Genomic DNA, 24,302 nt, shown 5'->3' with positions numbered 1-24,302 from the left:
CCCCTGAGCTCCTGCCCTCGCATTGTCCCTTCCTCCAAGACCTCGCCCCCCCTTACGTCTCTCTGCCCCCCATCGCTCATCCTTATGGCCTGTAAAAAGTGATGGGACCATGGCCCACTGGCCCCCCCGTTCAAGCACCCCGGTCACACTACCCACTGGGCTCCCCTGCCTGCATGGTGCTAGTTTCTGGACAGACTGGAAGAGGCCCTGTGTTAGGTGTGGCCCCTTAACCCCTCTCCCAGGTATTTGAAATGAAGGGCATATTCACACATCCGTTCGAATGAGGTTTTCACTCAACCCTTAACAAGGTTTTACCCAGCTCATCCAGCCTCCATCGCTCTCGTTACATTTTTCAGACGAGCCCCTTTGTGCTTTCTCCCGTGCTGCCCCGTAAACATCCGCAAAAGTACCTCATCGTCCTACTTCACACCCCCCCCCCCCCCGAAAACTCCCCTTTGCCAGGGAGCTTACAGGAAGCTGGAGGGTGGCTCGGCTGCTGGTGTGCTCAGACACTGCGTGCCAGGCTGACCAGTGTTCCCTCGTGCTCCCCCGGGTCGCTCTGTACCCAGCTGTTGTCTCGTGTCTTATCCTTCCATTTAAGCTCTTTGGGCAGGGACTGTCCTTTTGTTCTGTATTTGTCCATCCCTGGGTCTCCTAGGTGCTATGGGAATACACATCCTAGTCATTCATAACACTAGCGATCATCTTCTCAGTGGGGTCACCTTGGGGTTTGGGGCCTTGCAGAGGACCTGGATCTTTGCCCTTCTCAGAAGAAAGCGTCCGTTACCCTCCCAACAGTGGGGACAGACGATAACATCTCCAGTGTGGGCTGGGAGCCTACCCGTGGGGAGACGGCTGCTCCACCGCTCAGTGAGAGGCCGGCTCCTCTGGGCAGTGAGGGGAAGGCTAGCTAGGTTTCTCCAGCAGGTGGCACAGATGCATTTCTCTCACCTATTTGTAACCAGGCTTCTGTGCATCCCCACAGACTCTCGGTTTTATTGCAGTATTTCCCAGCCCTGTCGCTCCTGCAGTGCTGGACCGCGCAGGACTACAAATGCAGTTGGGTTTTCTCTCTTCTTCCTCCCATCCTCCCGCTCAGGAGCTGTTCAAGACCCAAACAAACTGACGGCAAGAAATGGGAGCTAGTGAAGGAGCATCTTCTTGCAGCTGCGCTGGTGAGTTAGAGCTGTCCCTTACCTCCGTCCTCTGTCCCAATACACAGCGAAGCCAAGCTGCTGTTCTCTACGCTGCAGGGTTGGCCAGGAAGCGGTCAGTGGGAATTGATTTAGTTGGGATAACAAAGTTCACCAAGAGTCAGTGATGGGGAAACCAGAACACAACGTTACGTGGAATCTGCAGGTTACTAACCAGTAGTAACCCAGTCAGGATGGAGAACACTGCTTAATGCACAACGTGTTCCGTTCGGGCGCTTGTCCGTCTGGATGCTCACAGGAGGCTCTGGTGCTGTCTCCCCCCTTCTTTCACAGTCAGGGAGCATGCTCACAGGGAGCGCGTTTTGCAGCTGGCTGCTGTGAAGGGGACAGCGAGTGTCATGAGCATCTCAGTGAAGGGCTGCGTGTGCGCTGGTGGGTACAATCCGGGTGGACACCACATGTGATGGCCAAGATTTTAAAGTGACTTGGGGGGCCCAAATTGAGACTCCTTAAAAGGGCCTGATTTTCAGAGAGCGAATGCTCAGCGCTGTATAAAACCGGGCCTCGAGTTGGGCACCCAAACCCCGAGGCACAGAAAATCGATCTTGGCCGGTACCTGGGTTAGACTGACCTCCACACCACACCTGACGTGCGACTCAGTGAGACCGGCAGGGGGAGAGGCAGTCTGGGCGGCAGTAAGGGAACATGCTGGTGTAGAGTGGGAAGTTTGATTTACATTGGCAGGGCAGTGGTAGGGAAGGAGGAGAGATTTGGGGCCAGCAGTCCTAGGGAGAACTTGCTGCTGCTAGATAAAAAAATTATAGTTCTCCTAAATGGGTTTAGCTTTTCCTGGATACTGGAAATGGCTTCCTTCTCCGTCCTAACCCTCTAACATGGGCGGCGTTGCCCACAGGTGGCTTGCGAGACAGGCTATGGATTAATGTGGAGGCTTTGCACGTCTGGTGCTATCAGCCTCGTCTACTAATGGACACAACAATGAATGACTTTGTGGTGTTGTGCTGGGGCCAGCCCTAGGCCCAGACAACTGCCTGGGGCCCTGTGCTCTGAGGGCGCCTGCAGAGCTGCACTGGCGCTGTGACTCGGGGAGTTTCTCCAGAAACAGGATTGGAGCTGGGAGAAGATTCCCCCTTCATGCAACTGTACTGGATGGAGGGGAGAATGGCTTCACCAGGCAACTCAGAGCACTGCCTCAAACAGCCAGTCCAACCGGTATCACTGAAGCCATAGGGCTCCGGGCTGTGGACTGCTGGGAAAGCCATCCTCCTGGCACCTGTGATACGGGCAGAGGCTTTCGGGTGGAAAGCCAGATGCTGGCGACAGTCACACCAGTTTATTTATTAATGCGTGGGGTGATGATCTCATAACACCAGGACAACCCTTTGCCCTGCCACAGCCCTTGCCATCCCCGGAGTTCAACCTGCCTCACTAACGTTAACCAGGGCAGGCTCCTAGTTCCCTGTGTGGGAGGCCACGGTTCCACAGCTGCAGAGGGCGGGGGACAGAGGGGAAAGTGGCTGGCTCGAGGTCATGTGGTGAATCGGGGCAGAGCTGGGAACTCAGGTCTCCTGACTCCCAGTCCTGTGGCTTAACCACAAGGTCAGCCTCCCTCAGAAGGACGTGTTTTTTTCCTCAACCAGCGACCCAACCTCCCAGGTCCTTCTCTGAGGGCTGCGTGGCTCCCATGGCACAGTGTCCTTCGGAGCAGGCCTTCCTCACCTCCCAGTCACCACCGGGCTTTGCGCTTTAATATTCCCCACTTGACCCTTATTAAAGCTGCTACAGTACACCCGGGTGATGGGCCAGACTCCTGCAGTTGGGACACTGCCGTGTGCTGGGCTGTTACTGTAGAATATGGTGCAGCTGTCAGAGGTTGCTGGCCTGGCCTCAGGGGCAGAGCCCAGCTCTGGGACCCACGAATGCCCGAGCTTTAGTTCTGGCTCTAGGCTCGGGCAAGTCATTTCCCCTCCCTGTGCCTCAGTTTGCTGCTCTGTGTAATGGGGCCGATGACACTTACAGACCTGCCCCTTCGGGGCTAGGCTAGGAGAGTTACTTGTCAGTTTACCGGCTGGCAAAGGGCTCTGTGGTTGTGAAGGACTAGCCAGGAAGAGCTGACTGAATACGTTTTACAGAGGAGATACTTTTCCTTCAGACTCCCATTTATTAGGAATGGCAAATTAAGCCACACCAAACAATATCCACCTTCTCCATTGGGCTCCATCCACAGCACAGCACAGCACTGCCCTCCCTTCCCCCAGGGAGCGCTGCCTCCCCCACAGCCAACGCGCCCCAGCTGGCTCCCCTTAAAAGCAGACTCTGCAGCCAACCCACCTGCTAAACCAGTTCCTGCAGGTGGAGCCTGGGCAAGGAGCAGGGCTGGGTGGAACCAGCCTGTCTCCTGGAAGGTAAGCATGCAGTCCCTTTGCTGCAGGGTGTTGAGGGCCTGTGGGGCTGCCAGCAGGAAGACTTAAGGGGTGATTAGAGGAGGTGATCCCCAATGTGGGGGCTTGGAGCCCTGGTGGGGATCATCTCTCTGGAGTCTTTCTCCCAGGGTCCTGCCTTGCTCCTCCTGCTAATGCTCACGGATGGCAAATGGCTTTAGCGCTTTCTCGTCCCCTGAGACCCCTACAGGCCTTGGCTACCTTGGCTGGAACCTCCCTGTCACACGTGTATGTGCCCCCCCCCCCCCCCCCCCAGATGTGTATAATGCCCGTCCCCCCAAACAAATGGGGAAAATTCCCAAAGGAAAACATGGCATCTCTCATGCCTGAATTTCCCCGTCCTGCTCTCCAATGCACTCCATGAGAGCACGGCTATCTCCTTTCCCCAGTGCCGCTTTGGAACAGCTCCCAGCAAACACGAGCAGTCTGCCCAGGGCCCTGCAACGCCGGCGGCGTCTTTGTGGCGAGGCAGGGCCTTGCTGTGTAAGGGCTGAGACCCTTGCCCGTGTGCCATCCAACTTGGGTCTGCCTGGCTTCAGGGATTGATCAGGGACTTGACGTCCTGGGCTGGGCTTGCTGCCCCTCCTGAGTCGCTGTGGGTAAGATGGTGGTTGGGGGTCATTCAAGCCAGGCTCTAGCAAGGCTGGATTTGCCGCTGGTAATGCTCTGTGGGAAAGAGAACTCCGGCCATGTTGGCCGGGGATTGCAGCTCTGAGCCCTGTGCTTGTGTGTGGTGGGTGGGGGAAGGAGATGTGTAGGGGGTCTCTGGGTGAATGGGGTCCTCGCCTGCTCTGACCGGGCACCACACTCCCTCTGAGCGTGGCTGGGAGGTGACGCCAGGGGAAGAGAGGCGCGGTGCCCGGGGGGCCGAGGCGCGGTGCCCGTCGAGCAGGCCCATCCTCCACGCGTGTTCGGCGGCGTGACAGACGTGCGCTGACCAGGGCGTGACGTGGCTCCACAGAGCTGCACTGCTGGGGAGGCGTCCGCTGTGGGTGGAGCCTGTGGTGTGCGCCCTGTTCCTCACTGGGGCTGGGTGGGGGGCACCTTCTTGGGTGTGTGGGTGTCTCCCCCAGAGCATAGTGGGGTGGGTGGGGGGAGTGAGCCCCCAGCATGGGAGGGGGAGGGGGGTCTCCTGTTGGGGGGGGGGGGGTCTCCTGTTGGGGGGGGGAGGAGGGGGAGTGAGCCCCCAGCATGGGAGGGGGGTCTCCTGTTGGAGGGGGGGAGGGGGGGTCTCCTGTTGGGGGGGGGGGGGGGGGAGGAGGGGGAGTGAGCCCCCAGCATGGGAGGGGGAGGGGGGGCGCTTGTAGGGGGTGGGTGGGGCTGGGCTTCCACACCAGAGGGGGAAGGGGGCGGGGCCTGACACTGACACGCCCCGAGAGGGAGGCTCCCCTCCCCCACGAGTGTGACCAGACCCCGCCCTCGGTCAACCGCGGGGGGCGGGGCGGCGCTTAGCTCTGGCGCATGCGCATTACATTGTTTTGGTGCCTCCGCCCAACGGCCGGGCCGAACTGGCGAGATCACGTGAGGGGGCCGCGCGGAGGGGGCGGGGCGAGGAGTCCCCGCCCCTCGCACAGGTGGGGGCGGGGCCAGGCTGTGCCGGAAGCGGCCGGAGCAGGAGCCGCAGTCGCAGCCGAGCTGGAGGGAGCAGGTACCGCCGCCGGGGCGCGGGTGGGGGCGGGCTCAGCCCGGTGCGATCGCTGCTGTTGTGGGGACCCGATACCCGTCAGAGCCGGGAGAGAACCCAGGCGTCCGGGCTCCCAGCCCCCGCTCCCTTCCCAGAGCTGGGGAGAGAACCCAGGCGTCCGGGCTCCCAGCCCTCCCCCCTCGCTCTACCCACCAGCCCCTGCTCCCCTCCCAGAGCCGGGGAGAGAACCCAGGCGTCCGGGCTCCCAACCTCCTCCTCCCCCCACTCTAGCCACCAGCCCCCGCTCCCCTCCCAGAGCCGGGGAGAGAACCCAGGCGTCCGGGCTCCCAGCCCTCCCCCCAGCTCTAGCCACCAGCCCCCGCCCCCCTCCCAGAGCCGGGGAGAGAACCCAGGCGTCCGGGCTCCCTGCTGCCGTCCCTGGTCCGGCAGCCTGTGACCTGCGGTCTCCTCCTGGCCCTGGGGAGCAGTGCCAGGCTTGCTTGTCACTAAGCATCCCGGCTCTGGGATGGGGCTTTGGGGAATGCCCCCAGCACTTCAGCTCCTGGGCTGTGGTCCTAGTTTGGGGTCTGGGGCTTTTGCCTTGGAGACATGGCGATGTGTTGCAGGACTGGGCGAGAGAGAACCCAGATGGGTTCACACACACGCACCGAACAGGGAGCAAGAGCAAAACTTACCAAGGGGGGTTCTGTGCTGGATGTTTGGCTTCTGTCTTGCTGGGCTGTCCTCAAAGCAATGCTTCAGCAGTGCAGCAGCACACCCCTTGGGCTGGGCTCCTTTATTGCCATTTGGATGCCTGATTGTTCCTAGCCCAGTCACCCCGGTGTGGGACTGCTGAGTACTTTAGGGAATCTCCACCTTACAGGAGACTGGCAACTGGATCCGCTTTCTAGCTGGGGGATGGCTGACAGGGAATGATCTTCCTCTGCCCTTCAGTAGCCTGTAGTTATTAATGGGGTGGTTAGCCAGTTGCCTCTTTAAAAAATGTAGATTCATGATAGGAAACCGTTTTCATAAGTAGCTTATCCTGAAGTAAATCCTCAGGAAATCACTTCTCCATACCAAGCTGCTGGTGGTGAATACTTGCTGCTGCTCCTGTTAATTGCATTGTAGCTCTCTGTAGGAGAAGCTTCCCTAGCTGACATCTGTCTACTCCCAGCTATGTGGGTTACTCGTACTGTACGCTCTTCAGTGCTGGGGCTGTGTGTATCGGTGCAGTCCTGTATTAATGATTGCCACTCCAGTCAGGTGACTGTAAGGCCTGGTCTCGGACAGTCTGGCTGATTAGCTAGGTGGGAAGGCTGGTTTAGCCTTAAAAACAACAAGGAGTCTGGTGACCCCTTAAACACTAACAGATTTATCTGGGCATAAGCTTTCATGGGTAAAACACCCACTTCTTCAGATGCATGGAGTGAAAGTTACAGATGCAGGCATTATATAATGACCTATGAAGAGAAAGATGTTACCGCACCAGTGGTTTAGCCTTAGTTATTTGTACTGAATCTGTTAATTGTCCTATGGCCAGCTGTGTTGCATGCAACTTTTGAAATGACAAAGTTTGTCAGAGTCCATGCAGCTAGTCTAGTTCTTGTTTGCATGCGCTTCAGGAGGTGTTGGGAGCACTGGTCTGTTTCTCCTCTCACCTGTATCTGTGTCCCCTATGGATCTGCAGTTCTGTATCAAGAGAACTGAAATCCCAGCACCAGAGATGCAGCTTTGTCCACCTGTCTGAGGCTTGCAGCTGCGCCCTCTGGCTTGCAGCTGCGCCCTCTGGCTTGCAGCTGCGCCCTCTGGCTTGCAGCTGCGCCCTCTGGCTTGCAGCTGCGCCCTCTGGCTTGCAGCTGCGCCCTCTGGCTTGCAGGGTGGCCAGACCTAGTCTGGTGCACTGAGTCTCGAAGGCTTTCGCACCATGGCTTCACGCTGGGCTGGACTTTCTCTGTTTGTTCCATTTTTCTTAAGGCTTGATGGCTCTCGCATGAGTACCAGCTTTGTGCTGTATCAGGAGCATCTGGATTCATCCCTGCAGCAGGGACTCTGCAGCATTTTTGTGCTCCTTTTAGATTCATTCCTCTGCCTTCACCAGCATGGGTTGCAGTGGCCAGATTCCTACCTCCTGAGCAGTGTCTAGGCTGACGCTCCTCAGGAAGCAGGTGAATGAGTGCTGGCTCCAGCGTCGGTCCCCTGCTTAGTGGTGTGCACTGTTACTAGAGGCAGATGGAGGAGCCGCTCTTGTGAATTAGTGGGTTAGTGAACTGAGCAGAGGGCAAGGTGCTCCAGCTCTGCCACAGACTTGCTGTGATCCCTTGGCCAGGTCACTGCCCCTCTTGGCCACATCTTAAAACAGGCCTAATAACTGGGGACTGTGAGGACTAATAGGTCATGTGTAAAACAAATGCAAAGGCCCTTGTGTGATTTGATTATTCTGATGATGTGGCACATTAGCGGATGTAAAACACCCCGTGTGGGGGGAAGGTGTTTTGCTTGATGTTTCGAAATGCCAAAATAGATAAGTTGCCCTAGGCAGTAAACTAGTGAATGTTAAACTTCCACTTCCTAAACAACAAGTGAGATTGCAGACACTCTCCTGTGCTGCTGTTTCCTTCATGACCAGATTATCTGCACTGAGATGAGCATCACTATACAGAGGTGGGGAGAGGAATCAATTCTTTAGCATGCCCTGGGATAGGAGAGAAGCTGTGGGTGCTTTGCTCACTAGAGATACACCTAGTAGGACACGTGTAGTGGTGGTAGTGGTGGTGGTAGAGAAATAGCAAGCCAATGGCTGAGGGAACTTTGGTTATTTAGTCTGCAGAAGAGAAGAGTGAGGGGGGATTTGATAGCAGCCTTCAACTACGTGAAGGCGGAGTTCCAAAGAGGATGGAGCTTGGCTGTTCTCAGTGGTGGTAGATGACCGAACAAGAAGCAATGGTCTCGAGTTGCAGTGGGGGAGGTCTAGGTTGGATATTAGGAAACACTATTTCACTAGGAGGGTGGTGAAGCACTGGAATGCGTTACCTAGGGAGGTGGTGGAATCTCCTTCCTTAGAGGTTTTTAAGGCCCGGCTTGACAAAGCCCTGGCTGGGTTGATTTAGTTGGTGTTGGCCCTGCTTTGAGCAGGGGATTGGACTAGATACCTCCTGAGGTCTCTTCCAACCCTAATCTTCTATGATTCTGTGTTTTAGAAACACTAACAGTTCCTTGATGGTTAAGGAGGCTTCAGCGTGAACGTGGCTGGTATTTTGTTCTGACCTAGTTGAAGAGAGAGGATCAAAGCTACAATATGTATCTTTAGAAACAATGAATGTGCTGTGGCACCTATGTGTGTGTGTATATATACACCCTGCTACTTTAGGCTTGCCTTTGTATATAGTATAGACTTTGATTCTCCACTTATGTATCTTAAACTTGTTTTAAGCATTGCTGTTGCCACTTACAGCATACAAGCAGAGCAAATCTGTTCTAGTTAAAGGAAAACTTCCCCTGGACAGGGGCTTGGGACACTCTGGACTGCTGATGTCTGTCACTTCCATCCTCATGGTTCCTTCAGAGGCAGGTCGCTTAAATGAGTACAACCTAGACCCCTTTGAAACGGTCATGCTTTCTGCAGTCATACTGGCTGGCAAGAGTTTCCTTCTGATAGGGGACAGGCCCGTTATCACTGGCCAGAAAAAGAAATGCTGGGACCCTGGAAACCATGGCACAGAAGCAGTTGCTAGATGGGAACACGCAGTACTGAATGTTGTAGGTAAACAAATGCATGTTGTAAGTCATGTTGTGAAATGTCTCTGTCTTTTCAGGCCTAGAAGAAGGAAGAAGCTCTAGGGAACAGTACTTCGGAGGGAGTATATGTGGCCTCACTCTCTCTAAAGGCTTTTCATTTGGAGCTATGATCGCATTGGAGAGTGCATTGATTCCCCACCATCAGGAAACTGCCAGAGGTTCAGAAACCTGGAGAGATCAGGCAGCTGGAGATTGTTAGCTGGCCACAAGAAACTGAAGAAATTGATGTCTTGCTTCCCTGTGGCTGGACTAATATCCTCTCCTCCGCTTCATGGTGTGCAACGCTCCTGACTTACAAACCTCTAGTCCAAGAGACTCTTAAAACAGAAACTGCTCTCTAAAGGAGCAAAGGCAGACTGCCAAAATAGGTTCCCCAGGAACTTCCCGGTTTGAGAAGGAGCAAGAAGCTGCAAACTACCCTCTGTGGGCAGAAAAGCTCAAAACGAGGAGCATGATGGAGTCGCGGGTGAAAAGTAAGTGCCAGATGACTCTGTCCGCTCTGTTTTGGGGGGAAGTCAGGCTAAGAAACCTAGCTTGAATCTGGTAGAGATCTACACAAAAACAGGCACTTCCAACAAGGGTATTGTACAGTTCAGGTGCCACGCTCGCTGTTAGCTGGCAGGACTCCTCGTTTTTGTCACTGACTGTGACTAGCTTCTGAGAGGGGAGGGGAAAGTCCTCTTTTCAGGGACATAGCGTAATGGAGAGAAGCAAAGGCAATTCCAATGATGTTGGGTTGTTCTGAGCTCTGCTGGCGTGGACACCTTAGCAAGGAAGAGCAGAGCTGAAGAACACCTAGCTGTTTTGCTCCAATATCTCACTGCGTCTAAAACCAGATAACTGGGCAACTCATGCATGCACCCTGTGTAGGAGGTAATCGCTATATTCCAGGCTATCAAAGACCTGGGTCTTGATTTTGTTTAGCTCAAGGTATGGCTCTCTTGCTTGGGAATCTGAGGCTGTTCTGAAGTGGAACTCCTGTCCTTACTGTATACTGTTCCTCTTTCATTTCCCCCATGCTCAGATTGTCCCCCTTGCTCCAAGAACGGCTACCAGGATACATGGCAGCCAGCCTGCTGAGGATTGCTTTGTGGTCCACTCCCCTACAGTAACCTCTTACTCTTCCAGAGTCAGAAGATTTATGGCAGTTCCTTTTAGCTTTTAAATAAGAGCTAATGTTCCAGCTGGGGATGGTATTGAGCATCTCAATACCAGACTGCAACAGTGGGGAAAGATTACAAAGAAGAGAGGGGTGTGGGGTCTCTTTGGTGGAGGAGAGGCTCAGAGCAAGGAGCAGCAGCAGAGGGAATCAGTCCAGCTCTTTGTGGACTTGTGGATGATGAGTTTGAGCAGGGTAGCAAAAGAATGGCTGGACTCACAACTATAATTGGCCCATAGGTGGACTGGCCAACCGTCCACTGCAGTATAATTGAAAATCAAGTTTCTAACTACAATGAGTACCCAGAGCCCCCTGCTCATGGTGGCAGCTGTCTTGCTGCAAAATGACCTTTGTTGTGACATCAGCATTAATTTTGTGCTCTTATGTGTGTTTTCACCTTGAATCCTTTCCCTCCCTTCCCTCTTCTGGCTTCCCACTGGAAGCCCTCTAAGCTAAGATCTCATCTAGCCTGTCCCATGGAGGTTAGGGCAGGATTGTTCCTTGTAGTAGGAGTCTACCTTGTCCGGTCTCGTTTTAAATGGCCTACCTGATGGCCCTTCCACCACTTCCCTAGGGAGACTGTTCCAAGCATTTCTTAATGGGACTAAACTTGACTGCCTGGGGCTCACTTGAGAGCCCATTGGCACTGTATCTTACCTGTGATCTCCCGAGTGACTCACAAGCGATATAGCATCAAATTAATCTATTGCTCATGGCTGCAAGTCAGTTTTTTTGATAGCCTTTGGAGATGTGTGTGCCTGGCAGGGCTGGGTGGGGGTGGCAAGTCTCATTTCTAATAGAAGAGTTAAGAGCAAAGGAATCTTTGGCCTTCTCTATATTGCAAACTGCACCAATTTAACTAAAATCCGTTATGAAATCTCTGAAATTGTGAACATTTTTTTAGATGGATGCAAACATGGCTCATTTTGATCGACTGAAGTCAGTGAAGAAGTGATTTGCTGTTTTACTTAAACTCTGGTATTTGTGTAGTTTACAAAAATCAGTTTAAGACTTCTCTTGTGGAAAAAGTGCAACTTGTATATAACCAAGGCCTTACACGCTCCTTTCGAAATCCTGAACGCCACCTGGAATGTTTTTAACAGCATAACGTACCATTATGTTAATAGCCACTCATGTGGGTTATTCACAACAGGTCTGTCTTGGTGGGTGTATGTTGCTTTGATCCAGCAGTAGATAAATGCCTACTGCTGGCATGCTAGAGCCAGGAGGTGCCGGACGTGGGCGAAGAACTGCTTTGACTTGCATTGGGATCTGAAAGATGACCCATATTTTCAAGAATCCTGTTCTTGGGATGCACATACAAACAATCCTTAGGCTCTTTACAGATAGTGAGGTATGCAGTCCTCTCGAATACTCATGTTAAGGACAGGAGTACTTGTGGCACCTTAGAGACTAACAAATTTATTAGAGCATAAGCTTTCGTGGGCTACAGCCCACTTCTTCGGATACATAGTGGGCTGTAGCCCACGAAAGCTTATGCTCTAATAAATTTGTTAGTCTCTAAGGTGCCACAAGTACTCCTGTTCTTTTTGCGGATACAGACTAACACGGCTGCTACTCTGAAACCTGTCATGTTAAGGACGTGATCCCTGCAGTGGCTTTCAGGGAGTCTAGTGACTTGTCGTTTAGGGACTCCCATTTATTTCAGTGCCTTAACACAAGGAAGAATAATCCTGATGGCCCTACCTGGGCTCACCCTGGATGTAAATAGGGTGTGACCCTGGTGTGCTCTCTGGCTGACATTCTTGTCCTGAGAATCCTGTTCTAACCTCCAGGAACACTGTCTAAGGAGTCTGGTAGCACCTTAAAGACTAACATTTATTTGGGCATAAACTTTCGTGGGTAAAAACCACTTCTTCAGATGCATAGAGTGAAAGTTACAGATGCAGGCATTATATACTGACCCATGCAGAGCAGGGAGTTACCTCACAAGTGGAGAACCAGTGTTGACAGGACCAATTCAATCAGGGTGGATGTAGTCCACTCCCAATAATAGATGAGGTGTCAATTCCAGGAGAAAACAGGAGTACTTGTGGCACCTTAGAGACTAACAAATTTGCCACAAGTACTCCTGTTCTTTTTGCACATACAGACTAACCTGGCTGCTACTCTGAATTCCAGGAGAGGAAAAGCTGCTTCTGTAATGAGCCAGCCACTCCCAGTCCCTATTCAAGCCCAGATTAATGGTGTTGAATTTGCAAATGAATTTTAGTTCTGCTGTTTCTCTTTGAAGTCTGTTTCTGAAGTTTTTTTTGTTCAGTGATAGTGACTTTTAAATCTGTAATAGAATGACCAGGGAGATTGAAGTGTTCACCTACTGGCTTATGTATGTTACCATTCCTGATGTCCGATTTGTGTCCATTTATTTGCGGAAGGACTGTCCGGTTTGGCCAATGTACATGGCAGAGGGGCATTGCTGGCACACGATGGCATATATAACATTAGTGGACGTGCAGGTGAATGAGCCCTTGATGGTGTGGCTGATGTGGTTGGGTCCTCTGATGCTGTTGCCAGAGTAGATATGGGGACAGAGTAGGCAACGAGGTTTGCCACAGGGATTGGTTCCTGGATTGGTGTTTCTGTGGTGTGGTGTGTAGTTGCTGGTGAGTATTTGCTTCAGGTTGGGGGGGTTGTCTGTAAGCGAGGACTGGCCTGCCTCCCAAGGTCTGTGAGAGTGAGGGATCATTTTCCAGGATAGGTTGTAGATCGTGGATAATGCGCTGGAGAGGTTTTAGCTGGGGGCTGTATGTGATGGCCAGTGGTGTTCTGTTGTTGTCCTTGTTGGGCCTGTCCTGTAGTAGGTGATTTCTGGGTACCTGTCTTGCTCTGTCAATCTGTTTCCTCAGTTCCCCAGGTGGGTATTGTAGTTTTACGAATGCTTGATAAAGATCTTGTAGGTGTTTGCCTCTGTCTGTCTTGGATGGAAGCTGGAGGCATGTAGGTTTTCTGGTATAGGATGGTGTTTATGTGACCATCACTTATTTGCACTGTAGTGTCCAGGAAGTGGATCTCTTGTGTGGACTGGTCCAGGCTGAGGTTGATGGTGGGGTGGAAATTGTTGAAGTCCAGGTGGAATTCTTCAAGGGCCTCCTTTCCGTGGGTCCATATGATGAAGATGTCATCAATGTAGCGCAAGTAGAGGAGGGGCGCTAGGGAACGAGAGCTGAGGAAGCGTCGTTCTAAGTCAGCCAAAAAAATGTTGGCATACTGTGGGGCCATGCAGGTACCCATAGCAGTGCCGCTGACTTGAAGGTATACGTTGCCCCCAAATCTGAAGTGGTTGTGGGTGAGGACCCCCCCCGATACTTGATACAGATTAACACGGCTACCCCCTGATACTAGTCTAAGAGGGGAGGAGCCAGAGGACCGATTCCCCTCTGAAGAGGAAAATGCGATCCTGACAACTGGCTAATGACGCTAGACAAACATGTGGAAATAGAATCTTTCAGCATCAAAAAGAGGAAGCCAAGAGCTGTGGTAGACGGCAACTCTCCTCTAAACGATTCAACGTTGGCATTTACCTGTGCGCACAGCTGCTCCTGCCACAGATCCTGACCCCAGCCAGAGCAACTGACTGACTGCTTCACCACCCCAAATAAACATCGTTAGCATTACAGGCACACATGCTGTGCCCTCTAATTGTATGTAATTATATTACAACATGGGTGTCTGACGGGAGTGCAGGATAATGAAAGGCCTAGAATTAAAGTTGTTGATAGAGATCTAGAGCTCCTGAAACGTTCAAGCTGGCTTGGACTGAAAATTGCTGTAGGCCCATAACGATAAACAGCAGTATATGGAGTTAATGAGGTGTCTGGCTCTGTTTAACTTGACAGCCTTGTTGGTTATCACAGAATCATAGGACTGGAAGGGACCTCAAGAGGAGACAAACTATTTCTAAAATTGAGTGACTGAAGACTGAGCTGTTACAATCACCTGAGAAGTGGGAAAAGCAACATGCACCTTCCTGCCTTTCTCACTTCTCCCGGTGTGGGGACATGTTCCCTCCGCCCTGTGGCAATAGATGCAGTGGGGCATCTGATCTACTTCTTCAGTGGGGCGGAGCCATGGGCTGTAGCGAAGCTCAGGGAGAAGGCTGTAGACTTGCTCTGATCATGCAATACCATGTGCTGACAATAAAATCCAGTAATAGGGAGCTGCAGAGACAATGTGTAAACTTGTGCACAAAAGTGGTTAAAGGAGAACTGGTGCTAAAACCAATTTAAAAGCCTCTGGCAAAGGTCCTCACAAGAAGTATCAAAGAAACAAAGTCATTGTGAGGTGAGCGTAACGTGCTGATGCGGACTAGAAACTGGCCAAGATACAGAAAGGCTGGGTCGCCTCCTTGGCTACTTCTCCCACAAACATTGTTGTACTTTACCCATCTGTAAGACAGCATGAAAGCGAAATTCCCTGACACTGGTCATAAAGCCGCCACCATATCCTCTTCCATCACACACACCTCTGCTCTGGTGCCAGTAAATCACCCCATCTGACCTTGGCTGGGCTGGTGGCCACTAGTGACTAGTTAGGGGAACAGATCTGTCTGCACGGTTACCTTGTTATCCCTCCACCCCACTTGTCTCTCACCTGTTGCATCTTATCACCACATGAGCTGCTGAAGTCTCCAGCCCAGGCACTGTCTGCTTCATGCCTGTAAACTGCTGAGCACGGTGGGGTCTGATCCGTGACTAGGGCCGTGTCGGCACTGCACTGCTAGATGCAGTGTTACAGATAAATGGCAGGCGTCTCAGTCCATCCCAGGCTGTTTAGTATTGAGCAGGATACAAGGGTGGTCCATGAGGTAGTGTAAACCGGCAGATGATGTTAGTTATGGAGGTTAGTTAGACCTTGAGGGACTCGGCAGGACACGTTCTTGGACAGCAAGGGTAGCTCACTACTGGAGCAACTTGCCAAGGGGAGTGGTAGATTCTCAGGCTCTTGACACTTTCAGTTACAGATTGGCTGTTGCTCTAAAGGATGCTCTAGTCTAGCTCAACCAGAAATCATGGGCTTGAGGGAGGAATTACTGGGGGGAGTTTGATGGCCTCTTAGGTAGGAGACTAGAGTCAGTGGGTCTCAACTCCGTTTTAATGGGGTCACCAGGGCTGGTGTTGGACTTACTGGGGCCCAGGGCTTCAGCCCTTGGTGGGGCTCCGGTTACAGGCCCCCATCTCCGGCTCAAGCCCTTCAGCTTCGCTGCGCTCCCCCCAAGGTGGCAGAGCTTGGGTGGGCTCAGGCTTCCGTCGCCCCTCCTGGAATCGTGTAGTAATTTTTGTTGTAAGAAGGGGATTGTGGTGCGATGATGTTTGAGAACCCCTGGACTAGATGATCCTGACAGTCCCTTCTGGTCTTAATCTGTGACCCAAAGCTAGGCAAGTGGGACACCCAGGGGCAGCTAGAATTCAGTGTTAACAAAGGGAAGGCAATGCATGCTGGGAAGAATACTCTGAACGAGTAGTGTGTGCTGCTGGGTTTGACCAGAACAATTTCCACTCTGGAGAAAGAGCGGCATGCCCCAGTGGCTGTCCACTTGGCACAAGGCCAGCACGGTAGTAGAGATTTTGACAGCCAGGATGGTGGCGTTTTTCCAAATCTGGTAGCTATCGGTTTACTCCTTGTATCTCACTAACCCAGCTTCCTTGGTCCACCTGCACAGAGCCATCTAAGTCAGATGATAAGATGTCCTCCCTTCCCACCCCTGCTGCTTGTGCCCCAGGGTCTGGTTTGCCCACTTCCTGCTGTGCAGCCCTGGCACCTGAAATGTGAAGGCTGAAGGTGTTTCTTCATCAACTGAGGGCAGAGCAAAAACGCCTCTGCTGGTTCAGAGCAGAAGGGCCTGGGGTTCCAACCTGCACTTTCCTCGGGGCGGCACAAAGATCCTCCCTAAACTCCCTGTTGTCTTGGTGTATTTTCACAAAGCCTCAAGTGGTGTATTTTGAGCACCTCTTTTCAGGTGGCTTGAGGTAGCCCATAGACCTCTTCTCAAACAGGCTTCATGTGGCTGATTCAGTGTTTAAAACAGTGTTGCTAGTAGTTAGCCATGCTGTGGAAGAGGGGATGTTACCTGGCTCTGCAGTGAGCAAATCTTGTGTGGTTTCTGTTACCCTAGTCTAGCCATATCTGATTCATGCTGACTTGCTCTGGGAGCAGGTTCCAGATAATCTGCTTTATAGTCCTGCATGCTAAACTTGGCAAAGGATCTATGTGCAAAACAGAGTATGGGGCAGACTCGCTAATCTGGAGACAGTTGGTGCAAGACCAAGAAGCTAGAAAAATGCCTCTTCTTTAGAAACCAGAAGAAATGTAGGTAATAAGAACGGAGTCAAGGCAAAATGCCTCATGTGTTATTTCTCTGCAAGGCAAGCAAGAGAAGCTGACAGTCAAGGTTGTACATGGCCAGCTGATGGGTATTAAATATCTTTCGGGTTTGAGCTTCAGAGAGTCATGTTTTGTACCTCGGAGTGAATTGCACTATGCTCAGTGCTTAAAGAGAACTATGTGATAGGTCCCAATGTCACTGTAAATGGAGCTTTGAGTGGGTGAGTTTCTAGTGGGGTCCCCCAGGGATCAGTTCTTGGCCCTATGCTACTTGATTTTGTTTTCTTCCAAGTCATTGATTTAAAAAAAGTGATCACTGATAAAGATTGCCGATGACACACATTGTGGGAGTGGTAAATATGGAGGAGGCCAGGTCACTGATCCAACCTGATATGGATTGCTTAGTAAACTGGGCACAAGCCAACAATATGCATTTGGATATGGCTAAATGTAACCACCTAGGGACAGATTGCAAGCCATACTTACCGAGTGGGGCATTCTATCCTGGGAAGCAGTGACTCTGAAAAAGATTTGGGGTGCATGGTAGGTAATCAGCTTAACATGAGTTCCCATTGTGATGCTGTGGCCAGAAGGACTAACGCAATCTTGGGATGGACAAATGGGGATCTCAAGTAGGAGTAGAGGTTATTTTACCTGTGTCTTTGGCACTGTTGTGACCACTCCTGGAGTACTGGGTCCAGTTCTGGTGTCAACAATTTGAGAAGGATGTTGATAAACTGGAGAGGGCTCAGAGAAGAGCCATGAGAATGACGAGAAGCTTGTAAAAATGTTCTATAGTGCTAGATTGAACTCCTTTGAGTCTATTTAGCTTAACAAAGAGCAGGTTAAGGGTGACGTGATCCGTCTGTAAATACCTACATGGGGAACAAGTATTTGATAACTGGCTCTCTTCTCTAGCAGAGAAAGGTCTAACATGATCCAATGGCTGGTTAGAAGTTGAAGCTAGACCAATTCAGTCTGGATTTTTAACAATGAGAGTAATTAACCCTTAGAACATCTTCTATGATCTTCTGTTCTGCCCACCCCGACCTTTCAAAGCCTTCACCAATGAATAATCTTTGGATTAATTCAGTCTGGTGAGAAGTATGCTGCTCCTCCTCAAACTAGAGTTAACCTCTTTGGTGCTGAATGTCTGCATGCTTCTGGTGCTGTGCGCCGGTGCTGGGGGAATGCTGGTAACAAGGTAGTAAAAGTGTACCTTCTGGGCTGAAGTAGGGATCTCTAGCTGGTGCCCTCTCCCTGAGCCCAATCTTCAGACCGGCCTTGGGATAGCTGATTTTAACAGGGGCCTGTGGAGTCCCAATGGGACCTTCTGCTATAAAGAACTCTCTATAAAGACCCCTCTAGGTGGTGGATTTCTGCTCTCCAAAGCAGAGTGCCGCCGCCTACCTTTCAGCTCCTGAACTGGCTAGTTGGGCATGTTAGTGCTGGTCTGTTGCCCCTGCAGCTATGGATGGCCTTCCGTTCTTGCCAGCTGCCGGAGCATTGACTTGGACTCCTTTCACTTCCAGACAGCTGCTAATCAAAGGGATGTCAGCGGGTTAAGAAGACTTGGGCATCACAGACGTTAGTGACAGGAAAGTCTTCCTTGATCCCCTCCGCTCATCCCTTGAGAGCCAGTGTAGGCCTCTTTCCGGAGAGCTTCTGGTGCAGCCAGGTTCTAAGCTCCTCCAGTGCTACCGAGGGCTCAACCCTTACAGCCTTGGGAGCTAAAGCCAAGGAGCCGGATCGCGAAGGCCGTGTTGGGAAGGGGATTCTCTGAAGGATTTTGCAGCTGGCACTCACAAATGGTGTTTGAAAAGTGGAGAGCGTTCAGAGAAGGGCTGTGGAACCAATTCTAGGTCTACAAAACCTGTTTTACTAAGGGCTTGTCTATACTTACGCGCTGGTTCGGCGGCAGGCAATCGAACTTCTGGGTTCGATTTATCGCGTCTTGTCTGGACGCGATAAATCAAACTCAGAAGTGCTCCCCGTCGACTCCGGTAATCCTGCTCGCCGCGAGGAGTACGCGGAGTCGACGGGGGAGCCTGCCTGCCGCGTCTGGACCGCGGTAAGTTCGAACTAAGGTACGTCGACTTCAGCTACGTTATTCACGTAGCTGAAGTTGTGTACCTTAGTTCGATTTGGGGGTTTAGTGTAGACCAAGCCTAAGAGACTTGGTGCTTGATCCATTAAGGCTCTGTCTACACTGAGGGCTGCATGTGGAAGACCGGCACTGCATGTGTTGCCACATGCCTCGGGGAAAGGCAGAGGCTGCCTAAAAATAGCCGTGTCGGTATGGGAGACCCTGCTCGGGTGTGTCGAGAGCCCGTCCCGTAGGACGTATACGCTGGGGGTTCGAGTGTCGGGCACTCTGCTCATCTAAGCTGAGCTGTTCGTACCTGCGCGGTGTCTGGGCTCTGCACTTGGCTGTAAGCATACACAGAGCCGCCGTCTCAAAAGGCGAAGTTAAACAAAGGCGACTGACTGACTGAGGAACCAGCTGTGTTGAAAGCTGCCTTAGGAGAAAATGGGAGCTGAGAGCTCTATAACGGGAGAGAATGTAGGTCACTGAACCACCGGGAGAAGGGGAGACTCAGCCTTGGATAAAGGGGGCTTAACTGGGAACTGTCAGAGCGTATACGGAGATGCTGGGGGTAAATAATTCCCCGGACTCTGCTGGAGGGAGGGAGGGGTCAGGTGTGGGGTTTTAGAAGGGGTGGAGGTGAGCGATTCACCCAAGGCTAATTGAAGGTTGAGAGGCAGGTGCTGTGGCAGGAATGCTCCATCGGCACCGTGGTCTCTTATGGCCCAGAGGAAAGGCAGGGTGGGAGTCCTGGCTTGTCATTCGCTCGGGGGAGAGCGAACGTGCCTGAGGTAGGGGCAGCAGTGGCTCTTCCCTCCCTTCTAGGGGCAGAGATTCCTGTACTGGTGCTGGAAAGCGCGTTTCACGCTTCATGTGTCTTTCTCAGAACTTGCCGTGACGCTGATGGATGCCACCACTGATAAGGATCCATTAGTCCAAGAACAGATCTACAATGCTCTGTGCTACTTGGGAGAGAGCGAGCCTGAGGAGATCCTAAACTCTTGTGATGAATACCTGCGGCAGCATGACAAGGTATGGCTTTGCTCTCTGTCTTCAGGGCCGGGATGCAGAGCGAATCCCGTCCGGCTGCAGTACTGATCGGGAGATGGCTGGGAGGATGCCTGGGGAGCACGTGTGCAGGAGCCGTGCATAAAGGGATATGGGTGACTATCACTGGGGCTCTAAAAAGTCTGTCAAAGCTGCTCCCAAGGTTCTATTAAAGAAACAAACTAGTCTGAGAGGTAAGGACTGTCGAGTATCGGAAACAGGCAGAAAGGAGTTGGACTAGTCAGCTTTTCAGCATGGCCAAAAGCTAACTGGGGGGGTACCCCAAGGCTCTCTGCTGAGGCTGACATGTCACATCAGTGGGAGCTGTAGCTAAATTTCTGCTTTGCAAATCCCACTGCTAGCTGTCCCGCAGGTGCATTTAGTCATCAGGAGGGCCTCTGACCAACAGCACCAAGCAGACTAGGCAGAAAGATTCAGGGCCTTGGAATGTGGGGTGCGCTGCAGACCCCTCCTAGAGGCTGAAACGGTTCAAAGGGGGGGTGAGCGCTTTGTTCGGGTGGAGATCTAGCTGATGCTCTGACTTGCGCTTAGTGTTGGAATCGCGTGTGGCTCTGTTTTCCTCAGCTGGCTTACCCCCACCGGATAATAATTCTGAAGGCGATGGAAGCGGTGCTGAAGAATAACATTGATTATCTGGACAAAAGCACGGCCAAGATCGTTATCTTTCTGGCATCCAATGAAATGACCAAGTCAAAGGTATGAGCTGGAAGCTATAGCTAGTTCTGTTACAGTAACTCCTCACTTAACGTGGTCCCGGTTAACTTGTTACGTTGCTGATCAATTAGGGAACAAGCTCGTTTAAAGTTTCGCAATGCTCCCTTATAATGTCATTTGGCAGCCACCTGCTTTGTCCACTGCTTGCAGGAAGAGCAGCCCATTGGAGCTAGCTGGTGGGGGTTGGAACCAGGGTGGGCTGGCAGCCCCCTATCAGCTCCCCAAAAACAATGAGGAGCTGGTGGCACCTTAAACACTAACAGATTTATTTGGGCATAAGCTTTTGTGGGTAAAAAATCCACTTCTTCAGATGCATGGAGTGAAAATTGCAGATACAGGTGTAAACATACTGGCACATGAAGAGTAAGGTAACTCCCTTCAAGTGGAGAACCAGTGTTGACAAGGCCATCCCCTCTCTTTATTGGTGCTGCCTTGTAGAGTGTGAGGCTACGTTAACAACATGTTAACCCTTGAGGGCTCAGCCGAGTGGTAGTTCATCATTTTAGCAGCAAGGCATTCCCTGGAAATATCCCACCCTCTGACTCCTCCACCTCAACCCAACTTCACAATCATCATGGCTGTGTACAGTATTCAATTGTTTAAAACTTGTACTTACTGTGTGTGTGTGTGTGTATATAAAAATATATTTTGTCTGGCAAAAAAAATTTCCCTGTACCCTAACCCCCCCCATTCACATTAATTCTTATGGGGAAATTGGATTTGCTTAACATTGTTTCACTTAAAGTTGCAGTTTTCAGGAACAGAACTACAACGTTAAGCGAGCAGTTACTGTTCTTTTTATCTAACTGGCTCGTTCCGTGATGCTTCCCTCCATTTCTCCTCCTGTGTTGTCTCCTTACAATATGCATCTCTGATTTGGGGTTAGGGAGAGAGGATCTCCATTAATTTTTTTTTCTCTATCTCCTAGAACTGGAAGGGACTTTGAAAGGTCATCGAGTCCAGCCCCCTGCCTTCACTAGCAGGACCAAGTACTGATTTTGCCCTAGATCCCTAAGTGGCCCCCTCAGGCATTGAACTCGCAACCCTGGGTTTAGCAGGCCAATGCTCAAACCACTGAGCTATCCCTGCAGGGGTTCTGACCTGTTCCTCGTTCTTTCCCCTCTCTCCTCCCTGCATCGCTTCAGTCGCTGCCGCTGCCCTTCTGGATGTGATGGGCCAGTCTCTCTCCTAGACTTAGTGGTCCCTCTGACCTTAAAGTCTATGATCATCTAGTCTGACCTCCTGCATAATGCAGGCCACAGAATCTCACCCACCCACTCCTGTAACAAACCCCTGACCTATGTCTGAGCCATTGAAGTCCTCAAATCGTGGTTTAAAGACCTCAAGGTGCAGAGAATCCTCCAGCAAGTGACCCGTGCCCCATGCTGCAGAGGAAGGTGAAAAACCCCCAGGGCCTCTGCTAATCTGCCCTGGAGGAAAATTCCTTCCCGACCCCAAATATGGTGATCAGCTAAACCCTGAGCATGTGGGCAAGACTCACCAACCAGACACCCAGGAAAGAATTTTCTGTAGTAACTTAGATCCCACCCCATCTAACATCCCATCACAGGCCATTGGGCATATTTACCTGGTAATAATCAAAGATCAGTTAATTGCCAAAATTAGGCTATCCCATCGTACCATCCCCTCCATAAATTTATCAAGCTTAAGCCAGATATGTGTTTTGCCCCCACTGCTCCCCTTGGAAGGCTGTTGCCAGAACTTCACTCCTCTAATGGTTAGAAACCTTCATCTAATTTAAAGTCTAAACTTCCTAATGTCCAGTTTATATCCATTTATTCTTGTGCCCACATTGGTACTAAGCTTAAATAATTCCTCTCACTCCCTGGTATTTATCCCTCTGATATATTTATAAAGAGCAATCATATCTCCCCTCAGCCTTCTTTTGGTTAGGCTAAACAAGCCAAGCTCTTTGAGTCTTCTTTCATAAGACAGGTTTTCCATTCCTCGGATCATCCTAGTAGCCCTTCTCCGAACCTGTTCCAGTTTGAATTCATTCTTCTTAAACATGGGAGACCAGAACTGCACACAATATTCCAGATGAGGTCTCACCAGGGCCTTGTATAATGGTACTAACACCTCCTGATCTCTACTGGATATACCTCGCCTGATGCATCCCAAGACCACATTAGTTTTTTCCACAGCCATATCACATTGGCTGCTCAGTCATCCTGTGATCAACCAATACTCCAAGGTCCTTCTCCTTTACTTCCAACTGATGCGTCCCCAATCTATAACCAAAATTCTTGTTATTAATCCCTAAGTGCATGACCTTGCACTCTTCACTACTAAATTTCATACTATTACTATTACTCCAGTTTACAAGGTCATCCAGATCTTCCTGTAGGATATCCCGGTCCTTCTCTGTATTAACAATACCTCCCAGCTTTGTGTCATCCGCCAAATTTATTAGCACATTCCCACTTTTTGTGCCAAGGTCAGTAATAAAGATTAAATAAGATTGGTCCCAAAACTGATCCCTGACTCTTCCAGTGCCCTGCTCCCCCCAAATCTGCCATTTTTCTGTATGTGGTCTGTCCTGTGAACTTGCAGAGTTGACCAGGCAGCGTGGGAAAGTGCGTATGCTCTCCCTGGATAATAGGAACTGTCGTGCGCAGAGCATCTTGCAGGGGTGGTCTGTAACTGTTTGATTAATGTGGTCTTGTTCTGTTTGACCTAGGAAATCATTTATGACTGGCAGCAGGCAGCAAGCAATGTCCTGGTTGCTGCGGGGGGGCGTTTTATCAACAAAGTGATGGAGGAGGTGCTGACCAAATTTCAGCCGGGGATCCTGCCTCATTATTTCATCATGCAGACTTTCGCAAACCTCTCTGTGTCAAACGGTAAGTTATCTGCACCTAATCTCTCTTAGGAAGAGGACGACTGGAGACGGGTGATTCCATGGGCTGGGGGTAAAGATGGAGAAGAGTTGTTCTGAGAGCATGTCAGCTGGAATAGTCCCTGCATAAACTCTGCTACCTCCATGATGTGGTCAACTTCTGCAAAGAAGTTCAATGTAGTTGACACACTTCCTATTTTTAAAAAATAAACTACCACACTGGATTTCACTCAAAACTGGGTTTTGTACAGCCGGAGGGTTTGGAAAGCCTGTGCTAGGAAGAGGCACTGCAGGTTCAACCCTCTAATCCAAAGGGGGAGGGGGAATATGTACTTGTTTGCTATACAGTAGCTTACCGTGCCTCTCCTGCCTCCAGATGGGCTGAGGAGACCATGCCTGGAGCCCGTGGAGGAAGAGGTGGTGCTTTCTGGAACTTGGCCTGCCTGGCTCTGTTTGCTTTAGTCCGTGGTGGCTGAAAGCCAGGCCCTTGGTAAATGAAAGGACAGACAGCCCCATTTCGAGAGGTCGAGGCTGCTGCATGAGGATTCCAATTGAACAGAGCTGGGGGCAGACGTTGCACCAGCTCTTATGGGTCTGCCTTGCAGCAGTTTGAGGGAAGCTTCGTGGGGTGTGGGCCAGGGTGTTCTTGACAGTCAGGGATTCTCCAGTTCCTGCTGGAGCAGGGAAGCGAAGTCACTGGCTCAGTGTGGCTGGAGCGAGAGCCTGGGAGTCCGATCTGGGTTCTACTTCGGATTCTGCTGCTGCCCTGCTGTGACCCTGGGCAGGACACACAACAGCTTTGCCTTCAGTTTCCCCCTCGGTATACTGGAGGTTTACTTGACCAAGAGAAGTACTGCCACACCTGGCGCCAGTGAGACTATGCGAGTACTTGGAAGTGTCCTGTACCCTGTCTCTAATGCTGGTGATCAGGCACAGCCGCTCCTCTTCTGAACCAGAAGAATTGGCTGACCCTTTTCTGCCTCTGGGAGTCTCTCCAACCCCCTTTTTGGGCCTCTGTCCAGGGCTCTGAGCACTGAG

General features: G+C 51.4%; 1 protein-coding gene across 5 annotated transcripts in view; it reads left to right on the top strand.

Moving 5' to 3' along the window:
• Positions 1-3,452: 3,452 nt before the first annotated feature.
• MROH1 (maestro heat like repeat family member 1) overlaps positions 3,453-24,302 on the top strand; it is a 114,651-nt gene continuing 93,801 nt past the window's right edge. For 4 of the 5 annotated variants that reach the window (XR_010598037.1, XM_065582269.1, XM_065582268.1 and 1 more), the window contains exons 1-5: positions 5,124-5,261; positions 9,053-9,508; positions 19,509-19,654; positions 20,255-20,386; positions 23,106-23,268. Coding sequence is in view for 4 of the 5 variants with exons in the window: in XM_065582269.1 (XP_065438341.1) it covers positions 9,487-9,508; positions 19,509-19,654; positions 20,255-20,386; positions 23,106-23,268 (463 nt within the window). In the remaining variant the exon portion in view is untranslated. Of the gene's footprint in view, positions 3,578-5,123; positions 5,262-9,052; positions 9,509-19,508; positions 19,655-20,254; positions 20,387-23,105; positions 23,269-24,302 lie in introns of those variants that run through there. The other variant, XM_005291142.5, reaches the window with a different exon arrangement.

This window comes from Chrysemys picta, chromosome 2 (assembly GCF_011386835.1).
Source record: "Chrysemys picta bellii isolate R12L10 chromosome 2, ASM1138683v2, whole genome shotgun sequence".
NCBI classification, from domain to species: Eukaryota; Metazoa; Chordata; order Testudines; family Emydidae; genus Chrysemys; species Chrysemys picta.
The sequence above is the reverse complement of the archived record's forward strand: the minus strand, read 5'-3'. Positions and strand labels throughout refer to the sequence as shown.